The sequence below is a fragment of the Nelumbo nucifera genome, chromosome 1, assembly GCF_055504915.1.
Source record: "Nelumbo nucifera cultivar China Antique chromosome 1, China Antique-T2T, whole genome shotgun sequence".
NCBI lineage: Eukaryota > Viridiplantae > Streptophyta > Magnoliopsida > Proteales > Nelumbonaceae > Nelumbo > Nelumbo nucifera.
Genome location: NC_142649.1, coordinates 169645981 through 169668213, shown reverse-complemented (window position 1 = coordinate 169668213; position 22233 = coordinate 169645981). Strand labels below are relative to the sequence as shown.

General features: G+C 36.2%; 1 protein-coding gene across 1 annotated transcript; it reads left to right on the top strand.

Annotated features, from left to right (window-relative positions):
* Nucleotides 1-10082: 10082 nt before the first annotated feature.
* Nucleotides 10083-20702, top strand: LOC104596535 (FRIGIDA-like protein 4a). Its single transcript, XM_010257737.3, has 3 exons — nt 10083-11060; nt 17087-17262; nt 19880-20702. The coding sequence occupies exons 1-3, from the start codon at nt 10178-10180 to the stop codon at nt 20387-20389; spliced, it is 1569 nt and encodes a 522-aa protein (XP_010256039.1). The 5' UTR covers nt 10083-10177; the 3' UTR covers nt 20390-20702.
* The last annotated feature ends 1531 nt before the right edge of the window (nt 20703-22233 follow it).

Genomic DNA, 22233 nt, shown 5'->3' with positions numbered 1-22233 from the left:
TCAGATCGAATTGGTTTATTACCATTTATAAGATAGAAAAATAACCCATAATAATTTAACTTTATTAGAGAGAAATCAAAGGTATTTTCGGTCATATCATATGTGTATATTAAAGCTTCAATTGGTTCGGATATTAATTATATCTAATCTTATCTTATCGGTCTTTATTTGAATTTAATTCAATAAACTAAACAGTATGGAATTCTTATCTGAATTTGATCAATTACCACGTTATCCAAACTCAATTCGATTATTGATGAATAAAAAAAAAATACTAATTTGGAGATACTGTGTAAGGCCCTGTATGTTAAATCTTGAAACATTCAAGCTGGGTTTTCTTATTTAATTTAGAATATTAAATTAGGTTTTAATTTCAATTAATTTACCCTGTCTAGAAGAATGAACCCATGTGCATTGAGATGTTTTGATTTATTATTGATGGATATTCTAGTGTTTTTTCATGAAACAATATAATTTCAAAGTTAGAGTGTACTAACTTAGTACATACGTTTTTTAGAAATTTTTTTTCCTGACTAGGGGCCTAACCATGTGCCATGTGTTTGAAGAAGCCCTCCTCTTTGCTGTAATATACGTATTAACAGGAGAATCCATCCATTGGAACAGGTAACGCACAAGCATGAGTAATAAAATAATAAAAATGATATCTCTGGTATAAGATTGTATGTTTGGGGGTGGGAGAGAAAAAAAGTAGGAATAGAGAATTTTTTGAAAGGCAAACTGGCAAAATGCTAATGCTATTGAAGTGGAAGATGGAAACTAAGGATCTGCTTGGTTTGAGGGTATTGGGGTCTGGAATGGAATAGGCATGGCCCATTTTGATTCCAACCATATGGTTGGGTGGAATTGGAATCCCATTCTTATTTCTGGTGGAACACTGGAATGGCATTCCCCCATTTGAGGGAATGGCCATTCTCTCCCCCTGGACCCCGTCCTTTGGGAGTGAGATTCCATTTCAACTGTTTTCAAATTTTGATTCTAAATCTAATTTAAACCAAACAGATTATGGGAATAGACCATTCCAATTTTGATTCTAACTGTGACTCAAATGGACCTTAAAAATCTAGTGGGATCTAGACCCATAGTGTGGCACTGTGGCCCTTACAATTGAGAGTTTTATATATAAGAGCAGACATTTTTTTGGGGGGGTTGGAGGGGGGGTAGTGTATAAAGCTCTGGCAAGGCTTTTGGACTTGCCTTTTATGCAAACATCTCTCAAACCTAATATAACGAGGGGTTTTATCTCTTTTTTTGCTGCGCTGGCATGAAGAGTTCCTTGAATTCCTACAGAGCTACAGCACGTGGTCTAAATAAAATAATAGACTGAAGTTGAGGCAGAAATAACCTCTTCCAGAACACTCCACCCACATTAATTCCAATTTATTATTATTCAATTTGCATACTGAATTACTAAGGTTATGTTTGGTTGGAAGGAAAATGTACGAAAAGGAAAAGAAAGGTAGGAAAACCTTTATAAACCTTGTATTGATTTTCTTTCTTTTTTTTACCTTTTCCTTCTAACCAAACATAGCCTAAGGGTCCATCTTATGGGACAGGATCAGCTGCCCACGGAGTGCCCATCCCATCCATGCATTGGGAATATCTCTCTATAACAAGCATGGGAGATGTTCCGAGGGGATGGACTGCGGGGCACGCTCTGTGGGCAGCCAATCCGATCACCCATCTTATTTGATAATTGTTGGAGTTAAACTCACGGACTCGAAACCTCCCGGTTGGGATTTTGTACTTCTGGTAGTTGGATGAGAGGACTGAGGACATTGCCTTTTGGAACAATGTCTTTTTTTGAGTTTCTTTTCTTTACCAAACAAGCCATTTGATAAAAAGCAACTCTTTTCTTTACACAATTCACAGTCGCAACACATGGTACCTACTAGTAAGTACTAACAAAGGAGAGAGAGAGGGGGGGGGGGGGGGGGGGGGGGGGGGGGGGGGGGGAATTTGGAGCATTGTAAGGAAGGATGAAAGGTATAAACATGGATACATGGATTCCCGTTAGGGCAAGCCCGTGCCCATACCGTTTCAACTGTCTTTTGCAATCTTATATTGGAAATATCCCCATGAAATAAAGTATATAAGTAAGAGATTTTCTCAATACAAGGTTATAAAGGCTGCCAGAACAGGTTTTGCCCTGACGAAAGCCGAACTCATAAACCTGTTGCATGTAGTTTCATTGTTTGAATGAGATGTTTAAAAAATTCAGAAGGAATCCTTCTGTCATTATATGGGGATGTCGTGACATGGATTTTCTGCACATGAAATACTGATTCCATTTGATGAATGAATAGTGTCTACCTGTGTGCAAACAAAATAAAATAAAGTTTAGTGGAACCCCATCACATGAAAATAGAGTAATTTAGAGGAATGCATGTTGTTTTATTCCCACTTCAACTGTTGTCTTAAATTAATGTGCAATAGACATTATTTCATTTTTTAAATTGTAATGATATATAGATGATAAAATGAGAGAAAGTAGAATTAGATGAATTGTTCATGTATAAAAAATCATCTACAACATTTCTTAGAAAAAGTGATCACAACTTGAAAGGGTTGGAAGAGTTAGGGTTACACCATGGATGAAAGTAATAAGAAATAAGGCCCCATTTGGTTTGTGGGAATAGGGGTCTAGAATCGCACATTCCAATTCCAACTGTTTAGTTGGGTGGAATCGAAATTTTATTTATTCCCATTCCTGTTGGAATGGTCATTCCCTACCCCTCCCTTGGGAATGAAATCCCATTCCTGTTGATTTTAATTCACATCCCCATTCCTGTTTGAACCAAAAAAACTATGGGAATGGATCATCATTTCAATTCCAGAGGATTTCAATTCCAATTCTGATTATGAAGCAAATGGACCCTAATAACTGATTTAGGGAAAATTATTTCAGCAAAATAATTACACATAATTTAATAATGAAATAGGATTAATGTAACCAACCCATATAATTGGGACAAAGCTTAGATGATGATGATAATGATGAATTATTTAAATTTGATACTTTAATATGATGTAAGCACTTTGATGATTACCAAATATTGCTAGAAAATAATAAAGAGTGAAAGCCTAAGTTTTGTTTGGATTCCCCACCAAAAAAAATTGTTTGGGACTTTGGGTTGGCGGGAGTTACATGATGCAAATCATTCTATATATTGTATGGGTAGGGGTAGTAATAGCCTCATATAGACTTTCCATCAAAATAAGCCGTAGGCCGGTGGTTGGTAGGAAACGAAGGTTGGAGTAATGATTTTGCCGCAGCGTCAAGCTCACTAAACCGTAAGAGTCGTGTTCCGTCCGTCACTCATTAACGAATTCATCTATTTTCTAGTCTCTCTCTCATTGACTGTTCTATTATTTGTATCGCATGTAAATGGAAAAGTAAAAAATTATATCAATATTTTGTTATATGAGTTTTTGACCAAGTAGGTTATTCGATGAGTAATGGCTGTACATTCGGTCAGGGTAAACATCCTTTACAGCCATAACGTTGCGAATATTTCTCTATTTATGTGATTTATTTCAGTGGAGATATTATCAATGCAAGGTTGCAAGGGACTGTTAGAATGGTGTGAATACCCATTTGTCTTAACATAAATTGAAATGACATTATAGTTGTACATTGGGAATATCTTCTGATAAGGGGGTGTTCTTTTTTTGGATTTTGAGAGGGGGGAAAGTTGGTCAACGGAATTTTGGTTCCCATTGACCAAAAATCCCATATTCATTTTTTAGATTTATGTGGAGACCAAAGAAAGTATATTTACCTGAGTACATCTCTTAGGTGGGTAAATAACTTTTCCACCTAAGGGGAAAGTTGCTAACACTTGAATGGAACAAAAATGCCCTTTAATAATGAATTTTTATGGCTAAAATGGTCATTACCTTATTTACCTAAGAAATAAAATAACATGGATAAATACACTTACACGGGTAAGTGTTTCCCAGGAGAAACTTATGCAAGTAATTGCATTTACTTGGATAAATAACTTACCGAAAAATGAATAGGGCCCAAATGATAATATATAAAGATGGAAGATGTTCCCAATATACCACTGTAGTGTCTTGTGAGTATAGGAATGGATAGAACGGGTAGGAGATCCAAGCTCCCCATATCCCCTCTTCCAACTCTAGTGGTAATGGGATTTCAATCCATGTCTCCTTTACTACTTAGCCAAATAACTTGTCAACTAAGCTATTATTAATTGGCGATTGTGATAGAATTTGGTCTGACCATTGGGCCCACCATTAAGGTTGAGTGGCAGGCATTTAGAATGTGTAACAGTGTAAGGGGGGGGGAGAGAGAGGATGTAGCAAAACGAGGTAAATAAATGAAAAAGTTTTGGGGACAATGGTGAGGTTGGGCAAGTACTGACATTATATAATACAAATGTATATTCATAACAACTAAGTTGTGACCGATTCAAAACTTGGTGGGTCAGGGTGATTTCCTTGAGGGGACTTGAAAGCAGCTTGATCCCAAGAAGCTCTTATAATTTGAAGGCTTGAATTAGGTTGTAGCAGAGAATTCTGCCTTCATGGGGCTATAGGGCATGGTTTTCAACACTGACCAGAAAAAATTAGAACTAGTCAGGTAATAGGTTCTGTTTCACTTTAATACTACTTTTTGGTCAAAGACTATTGATTTAGTTAATAATTCATTGATTTGGGAGGTTGAACCGTTGATCTAAACAATAACTTTTGGCTATTATTTATTTATTATTTTTTAAGTTAAAGTGACTTGTTTATTCAAACTAAACAGTTGGACCATTTGACGTCCCCATAATGGTTCCCCGTCCCGTCAGATTTTAAAAACCTTGGTATAGGGGGTTTAGACTTTAGACTCTAAACCCTACGTTGTGTGGTCCAATTGCCTAACAAAAAATAAAAAATAAAAGTGGAGGATTAGAAGTTGTAGGAATTTTCTTCTTGGATGATAGCCTATACATGAGATGGAAGAAGCAAAGGAGAGGACAAAAAAAGTCCACAAAGCTTCTGATGTCAATTACGTAAAATCCCCTTTTCTATTTCAAATTTTATTATTTTTTTAGGGGTTGAGAACTATTTGACAGTTCTGTCACTAGTAATTGCGTAATCAACCCTTACAATTTTGGCAGATTTGGTCGGGTTGATGCCAACACGCAACTTGTTGAAATTAAACCTGTTCATGGGCTGGGCCGGGCCGGGCTTTTACTCTTCATTAATGGAAATATGTTAGGCCCGAGCCCGAGCCCGGCCCGACCAACGGGCCTACAACTTGGGCCCGAGCTCGGCCTTCATAAAAAGCCCGAAGCCCGACCTAATAAAAAAAAATAGAATTTTTCCCTATTCAATAATCAATGTAAATTAAAATTTATTTACATTAAAAAAAGAATATAAATTCAAATTTTATTTACATTAAAAAAAGAATATAAAAAAGGGAAAAAGGATGTGAAGAAGAAGGGTTCGACTGGAAAAATAAGGGAAAGAGGTGAAAAAGAGGGGTATTCGACTAGGGTTGTTAGGTTTAATTATAGGTTAGGTCGGGCCGGGCTCAGGACGGGCTATTTTGGCAAATCCCAAGCCCGGCTCGAATTTATTGCGAGACAAGCCCATGGGCCCATATACCTGTTCAAGCCCATCCTTGAGGCCGGGCCGGCCCGTCGGGCCACCCGGCCCATAAACAGGTCTAGTTGAAACCCCACTTCCCCACTCCATCCCCTCAAAACTCCAAATCCAAACCCAAATTCTCCTATTGGGTTGAGATCATATTGGGTTTATATTGGCCCGGTTTTTTCACTTCATTCTATTAAAATGTTCTTATTTCTTAGTTTTAATATTGTCATATAAGATTATTTACTAAGTGAGTGGTGGAGAATATGGTTGGTTTTATTTTTGAAAACAACAGGAAAAACCACAAAAATTTGTTGATATAGCGGTAAAACAAAAAAAAAAAAAATCATGTTATCGAATGCTCCCTATCATTATCATTTATATGTATGGTTGTTCACGGGTCAGGTTGGGTCGGTTTACTGAGGTTTTTCCAACCGACCCGACCTGGTCAGGTTACCTTAACTTAAAACCGAAATCGACCCAGTGTTAAGCAAAACCAACCTGGTCGGTTTGAGTCGGGTTGGGTCGGGTTGGGTCGGTTTCGGCTCTAAGTTCAACCATGCCCCCCATGTGCCTGTGTGGTGCAAGTTTGGGTTGTCAGTTTGAGAATGTATTCTCGCTAGAAGTGAAAACGGCAAAAAGAAGATAAATTGGTAAGCATCTGATATTAGAGATTAATTTCACCACGAAAACTGAAAATCATGAATTTCAAACATTATATCAACTTGTATGCACTGCACAAAGGATTATGAACAACTAAACAAAGTATACAATAACATGCTTCTTTAGCTAAATCGGTTTGGTTCGAGTCGGTTTCAGTTTTTACACAAGAAAACTAAAACCGACCCGAACCATCGATTTATGATGTTTTACAACCCAAACCCGACCGGTGTTGAAGATAACCCGACCGACTTGGGTTGGGTCGGTCCAGATTGATCGGTTTGGTCGGGTTGGGCCTTCTTATGAACAGCCCTATTTATATGTATAATGACACTATTATGATGCTTTGAAGGGTACTAAACATAAATCTTTTTTCCTTTTAAACTTAAAATTTTGTTTTCATAGATGCATAGTTGCATCTTGCATCATGTTTATATAATTTATACATAGAAATGTGAAGACATGTCAACAAAAATGGGATTGGATCATGTTTATATAATTACAAAAGACATGATCATGATCCAAATCCAATCCTATTTTTGTTGGAGTCGGATCATCTCCCTATTTGATTCGACAAGATCCATTACTATCCAATTTATATATGTATATATTTATAAATATATTTATTTATAAAAAGACATGTATATATTTTTATATTTTTTTATAAACTTGTTTATATTGCATATTTTGTAATTATTTTTATAAAAAGACATGTATATATTAATATATATGATGAAAATAGTTGAAAAAATATTTTAGTTTTTTTTGTTTTTCTTTATATAAACTTTTATGTTTCTTCTTTTAATAATTTATTAATTTTTTCATAATTTAAATCGGAACAAATTTAGATATCCAACATCCTTAATGGACTTGGATTCGAATCACCATTTGTTAGATCCAATTGGATCGGATCTTAGATATAATATTAGGTTGGATGAGGATATACCATGATTTGAATCCGATCTGATCCGTTTTGCATCCCTAATTGCTAAGGCCTCGACCATAACCCAACCCAATAATTACTTAGGTTCATGTTTTTTCAGTCCTAATCCTAACCTGAAATTCAACCCATCCCAGTCCAAACCCAAATTTTCAGGTTGGGGTAGTAATCTGGTCCAAGTTGCACCCCTAATCTCAAAGTGCTCATGCATCAACTCTTTGCACAAAAGGGTATTTCGAAATTTGATTTTTTTTTTGGAGGGGGGTAAAATTTGGAAGTTTGAAGTTAGGTATTTCTAAGTTCTAATAAATCTCTTTTATAATCTTTAGATAAGAGTTTTTTGTCAGAATCGATCTAATTAAAATATCACGTTGAAATTGTTAATCAAAGTTGCTATTATAATTTATTTATTTTATTTAAAATGTTTGCAAGGTCATTAGAGTTTTCATTATGACTATGAAAGTAAAATGTAAAAAGAATGAATAGATGAAGGGCTACCAAGTACAAGCGCAAATTTTCATATATAGATGAGCCTTTCAGATATCACTTAAAAGAATTGAAAAAGAAAAAAAAAGGATAAATGATGTGATTGGTTTAGGCCATGTTTGGGAGTGCTTAAGTTAAAATAAGAGTTTATTGGAGTAATTATTTATTTGCATTTGGTACCCAACTTTTTAAAGTGCTTATTTTTTAAAATAAGCACTTATTTTATATTGGGCATTTGATAGTCCTTTTTTCTAATAAGCACTTAAATAAGCATTTGTGATCATTTTGTCCTTTATTTTCTTTCAAATTTTCAAAATATATCATTTGAAAACACTTTTAATAAATTATTTTGTAAAACACTTTTATGAAAGTACTTTTATAAAAACATTGTTATGAAAGCACTTTTACGAAAGTATTTTTATAAAAATACTTTTATGAAAGCATTTTTACATAAACACTTTTATAAAAGTATAAAAGTGCTTTTATAAAAGTATTTTCATAAAAGTACTTTTATAAATGCGTTTTTGTAAAAAAGCTTTCACAAAAGTACTTTTATAAAATTTAACTAGGAATAATTTTATAAGTGTTATTTTAAAATTCAATTAGGAATAATTTTAGAAGAAAAAATTGAATAAATGCTTATTGTATAAGCATTTAAAAAAACTGAAAATTTGGGCTTAAAAATAAATCCTTATTTTTAAAATAAGCACTTATTTTAGGCTTATTTCCCAAATACCAATAAGTACTTAATGATCCAAATAAGCACTCTCAAACATGGCCATAGAATGTCATCACCGATGAATATTCAAACGATGCTCGAAGTTGTTAATCGTAATAAAAAAAAATTGTGACGTGTTCTTTTATTAGTGGTTCGCATTTGTCTCAAAGTGGATTTAATGCACAGTAGATTTTGCCATAATTTAATCACTAAATGATAAAAAAACATTAATACCTTTTTTTCTTATTATTACTTATAATGCATAATAAATACACGACCAAACCAAATACTTCTTTGACTTTGCCCTCATACTAAAATAGGAATCGATGAATTAATAAATAGGATATTTTAGTAAAAAAACAGTTGAATTGAAAGGCATATTCAAACCTTTTTAAAATTAATATAACAAAAATGTATGAATTACACCATGAAGGTAAATTAGTGATAAAATTAGGCTGTATTTGGTTTGAAAAAAAATGTAGGGAGAGGTAGGAAAGTCTATATAGGTTTGTTAAGGTTTTCTTGCCTTTCCGTTCCTTTCCCTACTTTTTATTTTAAGCCAAACACAACCTTAATGTCACAACTGACGACTTTAGTATTGTTAAAGTCTAGGAAAACACACTTTGTGAAACATGAACAAATGAAAACAAATAGAATATATGACATTTTTAATGTGATTGATTGAAATATTGATTTAATTTCATAAATGCATAATACCTAAACTTTTGAATTATCCCCATTTGAGAGCCTAAGCTAGTTGTATGATGGGGGTTAAATCTTAACTGGCTTATGTTTCATTGAAGAAAATTGTCATGTATATTATATATATTTTATATTCTTTATACATTATAAATTAATAAATGTACATTATATATAAATATATATATATATATTTATACTATATACTATATTATTTATTATTTAAAATATAATATTTTATATATATTTCCAGTGTTTTATTATATATGTATATATTTTTTATAATATATATTATAAATAATAAAAAACCGATAAACAGAACCGATGATTAACCAAATTGGTCAACAGATTAACCAATCGACTTTGATTCAATTTCGGTTAAAAAACCAATAACTTCAGTTTAGTTTAAAAAATAAGCCCACGCTTTAATTAACCAAACCGTGAACACCTCACCCTGCCTAAGCAATATCCCTACCCTACCTACCCGAAAAATAAAAAAGTATTAATAGACTGAAAAAACAATATAAAAAAAATCCTTATAAAAATAATATAAAAAAAAAACGGAGGGGGCTGCAATTCAGATTTCGAGGGGGATTATAGCCTAAAAACCCATATAAAAAACGGAGAAATACGAACACACCCAATCACAGCAAAAAATTACCGGTTACGGCACCTTTGTGAGTTGACACTGTAACAACACGATACCGACAAAAAGAGTTGGATTTCTTTCGTTGAAAGGAGAACTGGAGAAGAATGACGACGAGTGTAAGACCAAAGCCAAATGTATATCGTATCTCCAAACGCCACTTAAGTCCAAAACCGGCTCCTACATTACTTGTTGGCATCAAATATTTGAAGACATTATCCACGTGTCATTTTTAGAATCTCCCGTGTCAGCAAACTCGTACCATTTTCCCTCCATCTTGCTTTATTATCACCCATCACCAGCACACCTCCTTTTTCTGGCCTTCTTTGTCAGAATCTCCCACTTCTTCCATTTTCTAGGGTTTCTCTCTCTCCCTTCTTGCAGAGCTGCAAGGGAAAACAAAATGGGGTCTGCCGCCTTACCGGGCGAGATGCTACAGACCAGCTTCGAAGATTTTCAACAGCAGACATCGTTGATGACAAGTTGTACTCTGTTATGGAAGGAGCTCTCTGATCACTTCTCCTCGTTAGAGCAAGATCTCCTGAAGAAATCTGAAGCTTTGAAGGAGAAGATTAAGAACCTAGATAACAAGACTAAGGAAACCCTTGACGTTCTTGAGAAGCGTGAGGTTTCCATCGATGGAACCGTTGAACAGGCGCTTGCCAAAGTTGAGGAACGCAAGGAGGCGGCTTTGATTGCGATGCAGAAAGGCGGGAAGGAGGAGTTTGGTGATGGTGAAGATGGTGTTCTATTGAAGTTGAGATCCTTTTGTACGAAGATGGATTCTGCGGGTTTTTGGAAGTTTGTGACTGTCAGGAAGAAAGAAATAGACGCGCTTCGAGTTAAGATCCCATTAGCGTTGTCTGATTGCATTGATCCTCCGAAGTTTGTTATTGAGGCGATTTCGGAGGTTTTCCCTGTTGACAAGAGGGCTGAGAAGACTGAGCGGACGAACGATCTGGGTTGGGCTTGTGTGTTGATTCTGGAGTCGCTCATTCCTGTTGTGGCGGATCCTGTTCTTGGGAATTCACGCCCCGTAGTGACGCCGAAGGTGAAGGAAACGGCAAAGGAGATTGCTGCTACTTGGAAGGAGAGTTTGGAGCAGCGTGGAGGGATCGAAAATGTCAAAACGCCGGATGTTCACACGTTTATACAGCACTTGGTGACCTTCGGGATTGTCTCCAAGGAGGACGCCGATTTGTATCGGAAGATCGTGGTTGCTAATGCTTGGCGGAAGCAGATGCCCAAACTTGCGGTTTCACTTGGACTAGGAGATAAAATGGCTGGTACGTTATTGGCAAACATGTTTTTATCTTGTTTCTGGAGAGGAATAGGACTGCTAGATCTGTTTGGATTTTCCTTGTCTCATGTCCTCTATTCTCTGATTGTGATTAACTGATTATAAACCAGAAGTGGCTTTCTTCTCTCTTCAAATTTGTCTTTTGGATTTCTGTGGACGTGTTAATTTAATTTGGCTCATTGATACTCTATTTGAGTACGGAGTAGAGTTTCCAAGAGGAGTAGAGGTCCAATACATTGAACATATCCAAATCACTGCTTGGTCTGTATGTAGCATAAAAAGTTAAACGAAGCAGATCGAACCGAGAAACAGGGGTTGGGTTAAGGCTGATAAAAAACAGGGTTAGTTTTTTTCGTTTGTTGGAATCTAAACAAGAAATCTTATCAACAGTTGCTTTCTTCTTCTCCCTTTGATACCTAAGGTTATTGACTTTCATCTATATCATAGTAGAAATTCAGGAGAGCAACTGCTTGAAAACTATAATCAATTAGATACTACAAGTTCTTTTTTTTTGGAAGAAATTAGATACTACAAGTTATGCCACACCTGCAAGGCTGCAGATTAGTATATATTTTATGGAAAACTCTATGATCTGGAAAGACATGATACTGGAAAAGCATTGACCAATCAACCCCCAACCTCCCGTGAATTTTGATGAAAACCCACCTGTTGGGTACCATTGTTATTATGCCGGTTGGTTGGTTATAAGTTTTTCCGGTATCATGTTTTTCTGGCATCATAGTCGAACCATATTTTATATATTTCTCTAATGTAATGTGTATTGCAAAGTTTGGATATCTTATCATCCATTGACTTGCTACAATATACAGGGGTCAAGGGTCAATGTTCAAGAACCTGGAGTGTATGTCACCACGAAAACTGAGTAGCTTGATCGAACCTTCTTTGGCTGAGGTTTAACCTACTTTTCTGAAAGTGAAGAAGTTATTGTTTATTAGGATTTTTTTGGCATTTAATTTACCATACTGCCTTATTTGTTAACTGGTTGGTTTCCACTTCATGCCAGTTGGTAATGCATACCTGTATCAGTTTTTAGACTGAGACACTTAGCCCAATTCCTCGGCAATCCATGACTTGGCCAACTGGTTAGTATTTATAAAAAAAGATCTAGCCAACTGGTTCATTTTCCAGATGGTGATGGATCTGGAGATTGTTAAGGATTACTATGTCAGTGTCTTATGATTTTGTAAAGCCTCTCGTGTATAAGATGATTCCTTGATGTTTGAGAGGCATTAGGGCTCAGAAGCCTTGAAGCATATTCATCTCTTTTAGGTACTTTTTTCTACATTTCTAAACATATCTTATTTTCATATACATGCTGCTTGGAAGGGGAAATCAGTGTTGTTGGGTCACTTATCAATGCAGTGAGGTGATGACTAGTTGATAAAAGGATATGCTCTAAATTTAAGCTGTTGATACAATCTCCAAGTAAGTTAATATAGACTATAATTGTGTAAGAAAAGAATGACATTGAACATTTAGTTTATAGTCTTTGTTTTGCAAACAAAGAAAAAGTTAGGTTGGATAATATTGGATGGAGAACCATAGCCTTTGTTTTCCAAAGAAAGAATGCGACCTGGACTATTTGATGTGCCCTTTGTATGCGACATGGCAACTCCATAGCAATGAACCATTGATTCGAAGAAAAGTTAAAAGAACTCCTCCACTGCCATCTCTTACTTTATGCCTTCTTCTATTTTTAGCTATCACCATCCAATCATGTTCAATCACAAATATTTTGAAGCATATCTTGAATATAACAAAATGCAAATAAATTTTATACTAATGATTAAAGATACAAACAAACAAATAAAGCTTTACAATGACTTTGTCGTTGACTAGTTTTTTTTTTTAATGAATAGTGATAGTTTTATTACTTCAAAAGATATTGGATATAACAGATTACAAAGAATCTTAAAAGGAAAAGACAAGCATTACAGCTGAGCCCCAAACAAGAGTTCCCTAGTTGCCCCTTGCTTGGCTAAACCATCAGCCAAAGCATTAGCTGATCTCCCCACCCAATATGTACCAGCAGACATATTCCTTGTTAGCCACTTAAATTCTTTGACTTCATTTCTGTAGCACCATGTAGTTTCTTCAGGGTTCTGCAACCACCCCACCACCACCTTGGAGTCCCCTTCTATAACAAGCTGTCTGACACGCAATTGATTTGTAAGTTTCACTCCTTGTAAGGCTGCTAATGGTTCTTCTCTGATTGAATTCCCAAATCCCAAAGGACCTGAATAGAGAAGTACAATATCTCCAGCCTCATTTGTCAATACCCCCACCTCTCATTCCAAAGTGCCTTGGGTTACCCTGACTACTCCCATCAAAATTCAGTTTCATTGAACTTTCAGGCGGTGGAATCCATTTTGTAGTTGCCTTAGTCTTCCTAGAAGAGCACCTTTCTACTGCTAGCCAATTTTTCCATAAGTCTGAAAAGGAAAAGTGATGGAAAAGTTCTAGAGTCTTTAGCTAGTGGATTGCCCTATTCAACACACAATCCTTAGATCTTGGCTGCTCCTCTCCTTTTCTTGGAATATTTTGGCATTCCTTTCTTCCCAAATTGTCCATAGCAAGGCTGATCTAACACATCTCCACATGATTCTCCCTCTTTTTTGGGGCCATATGAAGAACTAGGTTGACTAGTTGACCTAGTTGAAGTTAGTCTGGCCCTTAACTGGCTAGTTGGTTGACTAGTTGGCATTTTGGTAACAGTGGGGGTTTAGTACATTGAATGTTGCAAGCAGAAGTAGGCATTATCAATAACATTTAACCAGCCATAAAGGTTGGTTATTTTCAAAAGAAGCCCGGTTGGAAAGGATGCTTCTGAGTGATCTAAACATATATTCAACAAGGTATATAAAATGTGTATGCAATAGCTATGGCATCCTAGTTGAGTCTTTGTTAGTGGTTATGCTAATTGACCAACTCTTTTTCCCCTTGAATTTCTTTGAGAATTTTATTTTGTTTTAACATGTTTAAAATATGTGTTCCCATCTCCTATGTGATAATTCAATTATTTTCTTTGCCTCCTTGGAGAACATGATTCTGCTTAAACTTTCTGTTGGACAACATAGTGTTATGCAATGTTTTAAAAACCAACTCTGAGGTGGAACTGTTTTGCCTTCAAGTCGTGGGTCCCCGGTTTGACCGTCTAGGTCGAATGGGTGAGACCACGTCACTAATTCGTTGGGTGCTTCATTTTTTTAGTTTTTTTTTCAAATTTGTTAGGGGGGGTCTGTTTAAGGCTCGTGTACCCCTTGAAACAGGTCAACTGCTGAAACCTATCCAAAAGTAATGCATCGATGGGTCATCAATATGATATGTATTGGTTGATCTGTTGTGAAATTTCAATCCTTGATCTACATACATATGTGTGTGTAGGTATGTCTATAAACATGTATTTTATCAGTCAAAATGTATAATTATTTTTTAGATGTAATATATGTATATATAAATATTATTTTATATTTAATTTATATTTATATTTTTATTTGTAAAAAAAGATAAAAATCATAATTTAAGTCCAAAAAGGTCTTTTTTTGGGTGAAAATAGCAGGGCAAGGTGCCTATGATCCCTTGGGATGCATAGATCTCGAAAAGTTATCCAAAATAAAAAAACCACCCCAATCAGACATGAAATAATAAAATGGGATCTTTCTAAGATTGTTCACATGAAATAATAAATGGTTATGGACTAATAAATCCTTTTGAACATTTATCAAAAATGACAAATAGACCCTTTGCAAAACGCCTTGATGATAATAAGCTGAAAGGACCCATGCATTGACTGGAGACGTAACCTAAATATCGTCTTGGCTTCCAAAAAAATTGGACAAAATTATGAACTAGAAGTCTCTGGATCCTCTCGGTGAAAGAGCCAATGAGACTAGGAGAAAAGAGTATGCAGAATGGGAGTAGAACTCTTCTTATCGTTGTTACATATTGGTGTCCCTAAACAACTCTATCCTGAAACAATTTGATGAGCTTACATCTTGCAAAGGGATTCTATATAGTCTAAAGTCTATGTACAAGGAGAAAAACTGTTCTGCTTGTCAAAAGGTCCTCAAATCACCGATGATCACTAGAATGGCCGAGAATCAACTAGTTTATGACCGTGTCATTGAAGATGATAGGGTTTATTAATGAACCAGAGGCTCTTGGTAGTAAGTTGAACTCCGATATCAATGTAGATGCTATACTCAATTCCATACCTCCATTCTTCAATTGGTTCGTTATGTACTACAACATGAACAAGTTGAAGGTCACCTTGCAAGAGCCCAACAATATGTTGTAGAGAGCCAAGGAACTAATTAAGAAGGACCGGTTGGTAGCCATGATTGTTGAAGGTAGCAACAAGTCCAGTAATGAAAAGAGGAAAAGGAAAAAGAAGTAACAAAAGAAGGGAGGCAAATCCAAGAAGCAGAAGAAAGACAAATCATCTAATGAGTGTCACTTATGTAAGCAAACAAGAAATTGAAAGAGGAATTGTCCTCAATATCTGGGCTTGTTTTTTTGGGAATATCTGGACTTGTTGAAGAAGAAGAAAGAAGATATGTCTGAATCTCTGGTTATAGAAACTAATATGTTGGTTACTTCTGCCATCCTAGTGTATTGACTCTAGGGCTTTAACTCATGCTTGTAATAGCACTAAAATGACATGGGCTTATGCTTGTGTCATCGACCTGAAGTTGTTGATACTTTGTCAGCGGGAAAAAAACCTCATGTAAGATGGTGATCACAAAAGGGGGCTTCATTTCATAAAGAGCTCATTTTTGGAGCTGTTTTGAATTGGAATATAGTATGCCATGTGTTTGTTTTATGTTAATATTCTTTAGTTGGTTAAAAGTTGAAACTAGTTGAATTGTCATTTGATGTGTATATCCTCTAGTGGATACTCACTGAAAATATGAACTACAAAAGCCAAAATTTCAGTTCACTTGGCTTAGAGAGTTGCCTTCTACTTTGGCAAACTGCTGGTTCATACTAGGTTGATTGTGTTTTTTCCTATTAAGATGATTGAGTTTGACAGCCAGGTTACCTAAGCATTGGGTGAGAAAGATTGGGCCAGGGCATTACTGATCGTCCTACTTCAACCTCTGAGGTTTGCCTTCTATATAATCTCCAAATCATTGTGCTGGGAACCTGACAAATCTGGTCAAACAAGAGAAGATATTAAAATTGTCCCCTCTCACCCTTTACCATATCAATACCCCTCTATTTGTCAAGTGTGGAACATGTTTGGTTTTAAATCACCATATTGGCATGTTACAGTACAAGATTGTTCATCTCTAGACAAGCTAGGACTTGCAGGCTTTCCTAGTGCAACTATGGCTGCTTTATTGGAAACAAAGCCTCCCTTGGGAGGTTTTGTGACATTTAGGAGTCCTGTTTTCAAGTATAATGAAAGAGCAATTGACTGTAAGGTATCAGATATAGTTGTAGGAGCAAGTGACTAGACCTTGGAAATGCCAACAAATATATCTAACTTGCTATCTAAAGGCAGTCAAACTCATTGATTTATCCACGAATGTTATATGCAAACATATGTTATGTCTTTCTAGTTTCTATGCCAACAAATGTTTCTAACTTGCTATCTAAAGGCTTTAAGCTGTTGTATTGGATTTTAATCTTTCCTGAATTTAAGGATTTTTCCAAAGAAACATTTGGTGGGCTTTGGTCTTCTAACTGGATAATGTTGAGGCTGGCCTTCTAGCTGGATTCTAAAGAATCATTTGTGTTTTCCTTTGGGTGATTTCTCATCACCGTGGTTGATTGTAATCTTTGTTTTTACGCAAGCATAAATCCTAAAATTTGCCTTGTGTTATTGATGTTTTGTTTCCCATCAGGGAGATATATCATCATATAAGCTGCTTTTTAATGTGGTTTCATTTGGATTCAGTTACTAGATGTAATTTTTCCATAAGACCATTAATGGGAAGAGCTAGGGTTGTTGACAGGTAAATACTCTGTTCTCTTTTTTACTTGCAGACATGATTGAAGAATTAATTAGTAGAGGGCAGCAGGTTGATGCAGTGCATTTTACCTATGAGGTCGGTCTTGTAGACAAGTTTCCACCTATTCCACTACTAAAGGCTTACTTGAAGGATTCAAAGAAGGTTGCAAATTCTATTTTGGAGGATCGTAACAACCCTGGAAAAGCAGCGGTATGTCTGACCCATTCAAGCTGAATGCTGTGCCTATAACTTTTAATTTAAGTGGTTCTGCTTTTGATTTCACTGTTTTTTTTTTTTGAATTTTACTTTTCTTAGGGTGAACAAAACCAAATTTAGATACTTCAGAGTTCAGACTATTGTTCTAAAAGCTCTAGGTGCAAAAAAAAAAAAAAAAGCACAAAGGCTTTTTTTTGTGTCCAAGCAAGGCACAGGGCGCAAAATTTTTAAAATATCAAAAAATGCAAAAAGTTCAAAATAAATAAAAAAATATTAATTAAAAATGCAAGCATTAATTTTAAACTAAATTCTTTAAAAAGCCTGTTAACTCTAATTAAATATATAAACATAACATAATACTAAATTCTTTTTATTTCTTTTCCAATCACATTATTTCAAATAGCTAATGTGCTGTGAAACATTTTGCATTCCCAATTCTACAAGCCGCCTTTGTACCAAGCCCCTTGAGGCAAGCCCGGACAAATCCATGCTAGCGTCTTCAACAAGTGAAAATTAATTGAGGTGCACACCTAGCTGAGGCACAAGGTGCAGGCTTTGAAATGTGCATTGCCTGTGTGCCTTTTAAATCACTTCTTCAGACTGAAATAAATATAATAATCCTGGACTTCAAAACTTGCTGAAAGTTAAGTGTATTTTGGTTGAAAATGTAGGGCAAAGTTATAGATTGTAAATGAAAGGACTTATACAGACACATAGGAAGGTTTAGGAGACGGAATTGAACCTTTGAACATGTTGCATGGACTCTCCTAATTGGATTTAGTTAGTATCCATGTCATATTTGCATTGCATTCTGGAACTCCATAGATTCTCAAGTCCCTTTTTGTTTGCTATGCAAATCTGAACCAGATACAAATTTTGCACCCGGTTCAGTTTTGCATCCGTTTGTTTGTAATCATGATTTGCATTCATATCTAATGCAAAATTTCTTCTTTTTATCTAATTTGCACTCATTGGAAGTGCAAATTTTGCATTTCAACAACTGATGCAAAAGTTGTACCACCTTCTACATACCATAATTCTCTCTCATTTAAAGTGGGGGCTACTAGCTTCCTACCTCACTCCTAGACAAATTACCCAACCTCCATTCTCTTGCATGTAATGTGGGGACAACATCTTCCTACAAGACGGTCAAATATGAAGTAAACCGGAATTTACACAGCCTATTTGCACTCCCATGCATTTAGCTAATACAAATGAAATTGGGACTGCAGCCAAACTGCTCCTAAGGGACACTCCTATCATCATCATATGTACCACTTTTTTTTGTCTTAGCTTATTTGAGTTTGACATGAACAGCTAAAGACGGCCAACTTTTTTTATGGGTATATAATGTTAGAATTAAACAAAATGATATTGTATAGTTTTATGTAGATGCGTCTGTGAGTCCATATTCTCTCATCTTGCTAAGGCAGACTCTTGAAAACACGTTACTCCAACTCCTATGTCCATGTCCATGCAACTCTATGTATGATAATTAAATTAATGACCTGTAATATTGTTGAAATATCTGATTTTTTTCTAGAACATGTTTAGTCTACCACTAATATAGTGATGTAGTCTTACCAAAAAAAAGTATAGTGATGTAACACAACTGAAAATTCCAGCTGTGGTGCTTGTTTCTTGACCCTGCCACCAGAAGGGAAGGGGGAAGTGTAGTATTGGTTGGATATAGAATTGCTACTTCTAAGGCACATGCTTATCAGAGATACATGGTGAATGATGGCTGAGAAAAGGGGTGGATTTGGGTCCGGGTCCATCTGATTTCTCCATCTTTGTGACTATGCCCATATTGATAATTTCTGATTTGGTTCCCATTGCCTGCAACTGGGGAATGCTTGTGTGATATGTAAAATGATCAATGTATTTACACTTGACTATGGCAGTGCTTTTATGATGTTGGTTGGTTTTAGTTGAATTTGGGGCAAAACTTTGGGTATTGGTGAACTTGCTTGTATCATCATAATAAGATTAGTATTTTTATTTTAGTAAAATTTAGAATTTGTTTCCTTCATAGGGAATGAAAGCTTTGTTGTCTAAAGACCTTCATGAACATTATTATAGAGAATAGTGGCATTTCAAGTGTTTTTTTTTTCCTTTCCCATCAATAAACAATCAGAATTACTTTTGTTAATGATATAGGGAGAGAAACCCCTGTCAAAAAAACTCCTGGAAGCATGGAAACATAACCTAATATATGTAAAGCAGTTTAAAAGCTGAGCAAAACAGTTGGGGGGTGGGGACCGATGATTACACTGAAGCTCCCAAACAATGTCTGACCTCCCTACTCCTAGCCAAAGAGAAGTATTTGAAGTCAAGCCTTTTTCAGCTAGGATCTCTGTTTTTGGTGTTCGCGTTGATTTGAGAGAAGGGGGGGGGGTTAAGTTTGCAACGCTTGTCTTCATTTTTCCTGTGATGGGCAAATAAAATCGGGTTAAGAACATTATGTTTGTCTGAAACAATCAAGGTAGGCAAGAAATATTCATATTTGATTTGTTTTGCACCGAGGCAGGAAATTAACATTTTCTTGATCGGTAAGGCAGCAAATTAACATATTAGCATACGTAAGATTTCACATTGATTTCCATTGCAGCATCTAGCTGGACGTAAGGAGCAGTCGGCACTTCGGGCTGTCATCAAGTGCATTGAAGAGTACAAACTTGAATCTGATTTTCCACCAGAAACACTCCGGAAGCGCCTTGAACAACTAGAAAAGGCCAAGACTGAAAAGAAAAAGCCAGCTGCAGTTCCTGCCAACAAGAGAACACGAGCCAGTAATGGAGGCCCCATGCCTCCGGCCAAGGCTGGCCGCCTGGCAAATGCATATGTATCCTCTTTCCCAGCAGCCCCTACATTTGTGCGGTCTCCTTCCCATGGGCAATACCCTACTGGAGTCCCTCCTTACGCTTACGAGAGATCAGCAGCACCGACCATGTATGGCAGCAGGAGTCCTCCAGCTGTTAGGGACCATTATGGTTACCCTCCAGAAGAAGCAGCTCCTCCTCTTGCTGGGTCTTATCCAGGAGCTCCCATAAATTATTCAGCGTATAGTGGCTATGGCAATGGTTTGGTACCGGGGTATCAACAGGCATACTACCGATAGGACATAAGGTCCGGATCATGCGAGAGATCAAAAAGATGGTAACACTGATGATGACCTCAACCTCTTTTGCTTCCAATGGTTTGTAGTCACTAACCATGTATGTATCTAAGTTTGTGTGTTGTGATTAATGGGTCTATGTCTTGTTCAAAATGAAGTTGTATTTCTAGTCTTTGATCAAAACTTGTAGTATTAGGTGGTTGTGAAAAGTACTTAAAAAAAGGCAGTTTAACTCAGACGACTCGGGGAACACCATTTGATGTAATTGCTATGTCAATGGGAAAGATCCAAGCAAGTCTTTGCTTTGTTTGAATAAGTGAAACAGATACTTCTAAGTTGAAGAGATCTCAGAGGGTGCCGTCCCTCTAGTTAAATCTCAGAGAGGTCGCTTCTTTCGAAGTCTCAAGTGTTGATAAAAGCAACCATTACTTAATATTATGTGAAAAGGCCGGCAGAATACAAAGGAAACAACTGATAGATGTTGGACTTGGCCATAGCCAATCCAACGGCCTACAGCTGCACTGACCACACGTTGCCCGAGACTGACGTGATTGGCACACGTCTTTCTGAAACTGACAGTGATGGCGCGTATCTTTTCGAAACTGATGGAACGTCAATGCATGTCTCAGAAAAAACGGCAGCGACGTTTTTTTCAAATTTGAAAAAACGCTCGCTTTCGCGCCCTTAAGTGGCATGCCTTTTTTTGAAATTTCGAAACAATGCGTGTGCACCGCCACATCTATCAGCACTTAAACAGGCCATATTTGCTGACCGGATAATGAGTTTTGACCTTGCAAAACTTGAAATATTTGAATCTTCTACCTTCACAACAGTGCGACTACTTGTGTTTTATGAGGTTGCTACTTGCTACCATATCAGAGCTGGAACATATCGAATGTACTTGGATACAAATTCGATCTGTTAATATTCATATTGGATTCTGATGTTTGATACCATTTCCGAACTGAACTAATAATGATAAAAATATTACGTAGTTATTGATAAAATGAATTTAATGACTTTTCTATTGATGATGTACTGTAATCGCCAGTAGGCAAAAAAAGAGAGAGCTTATTTTGTCTATATACGCAGCATTAACACAATACGTAGAATTTTATGCTGGGGATGCTAGAAGAAATTATATTTTGGTGTTACGAGTCTTCTCAGGAGAAGGTGGGTAGCAGCTAGTAATAGGGTTGTAAAGTGGGTTGGGTTGCTCGTGGGCCGGCATGGCCCTGCATGACTATAGCAAGCGCGGGATATGGTGCTAGGTTTCTTCCAAACCTCCAAGCTGTGCTGAACTTGGGTTTTGAGGCTGGCGGCCAAATCTTCTCGTGATCTATGCATCTTGGCCCACTAATTTTGCCAACTGAAATCTCAATTTTTAGTTTTTTCTAATTTATAAAAAATAAAATAAAATTTAAAATTATGCAAACTATAATCATATATTTTGATATGTAGAATTTAATTACATCATGGATTGACATTCAATCTGGCCAATTGAACTCCTGACTTTGCTACCCAGAGGGAAAAAGTGGGTAGGCACATCGGTTTTTAAAACAGTATCACAAACTGATATTTGATTGATATAAGCCCATGCTTGATTGGGATAACTTTGGCTGTTGAGGCCAACACAACAGCATAGACTATTGAGACTTTGAGAGCATTTTTTGGTCTGGGCACGTTCACCTATTTACGTTCGTGTCTTTTCTTTTCATGCAAGGCAGACCACTTCCAATGATGGGGATGAGAAAAAAGGAATATTCTAAAAATATTCATTTTTCTCTTATTTGTTTTGAGAGAAATAGAGGGATGGGATGAGAAAAAGGTGGGATGTGAGATCCCAA

Bases quoted from the DNA above. Each gene is read 5' to 3' on its own strand.
- LOC104596535 (XM_010257737.3), top strand. From the start codon at position 10,178: ATGGGGTCTGCCGCCTTACCGGGCGAGATGCTACAGACCAGCTTCGAA. The intron at 11,061-17,086 runs GTACGTTATTGG...TTTTACTTGCAG, and splicing joins ACTAGGAGATAAAATGGCTG to ACATGATTGAAGAATTAATT. The intron at 17,263-19,879 runs GTATGTCTGACC...TTTCCATTGCAG, and splicing joins ACAACCCTGGAAAAGCAGCG to CATCTAGCTGGACGTAAGGA.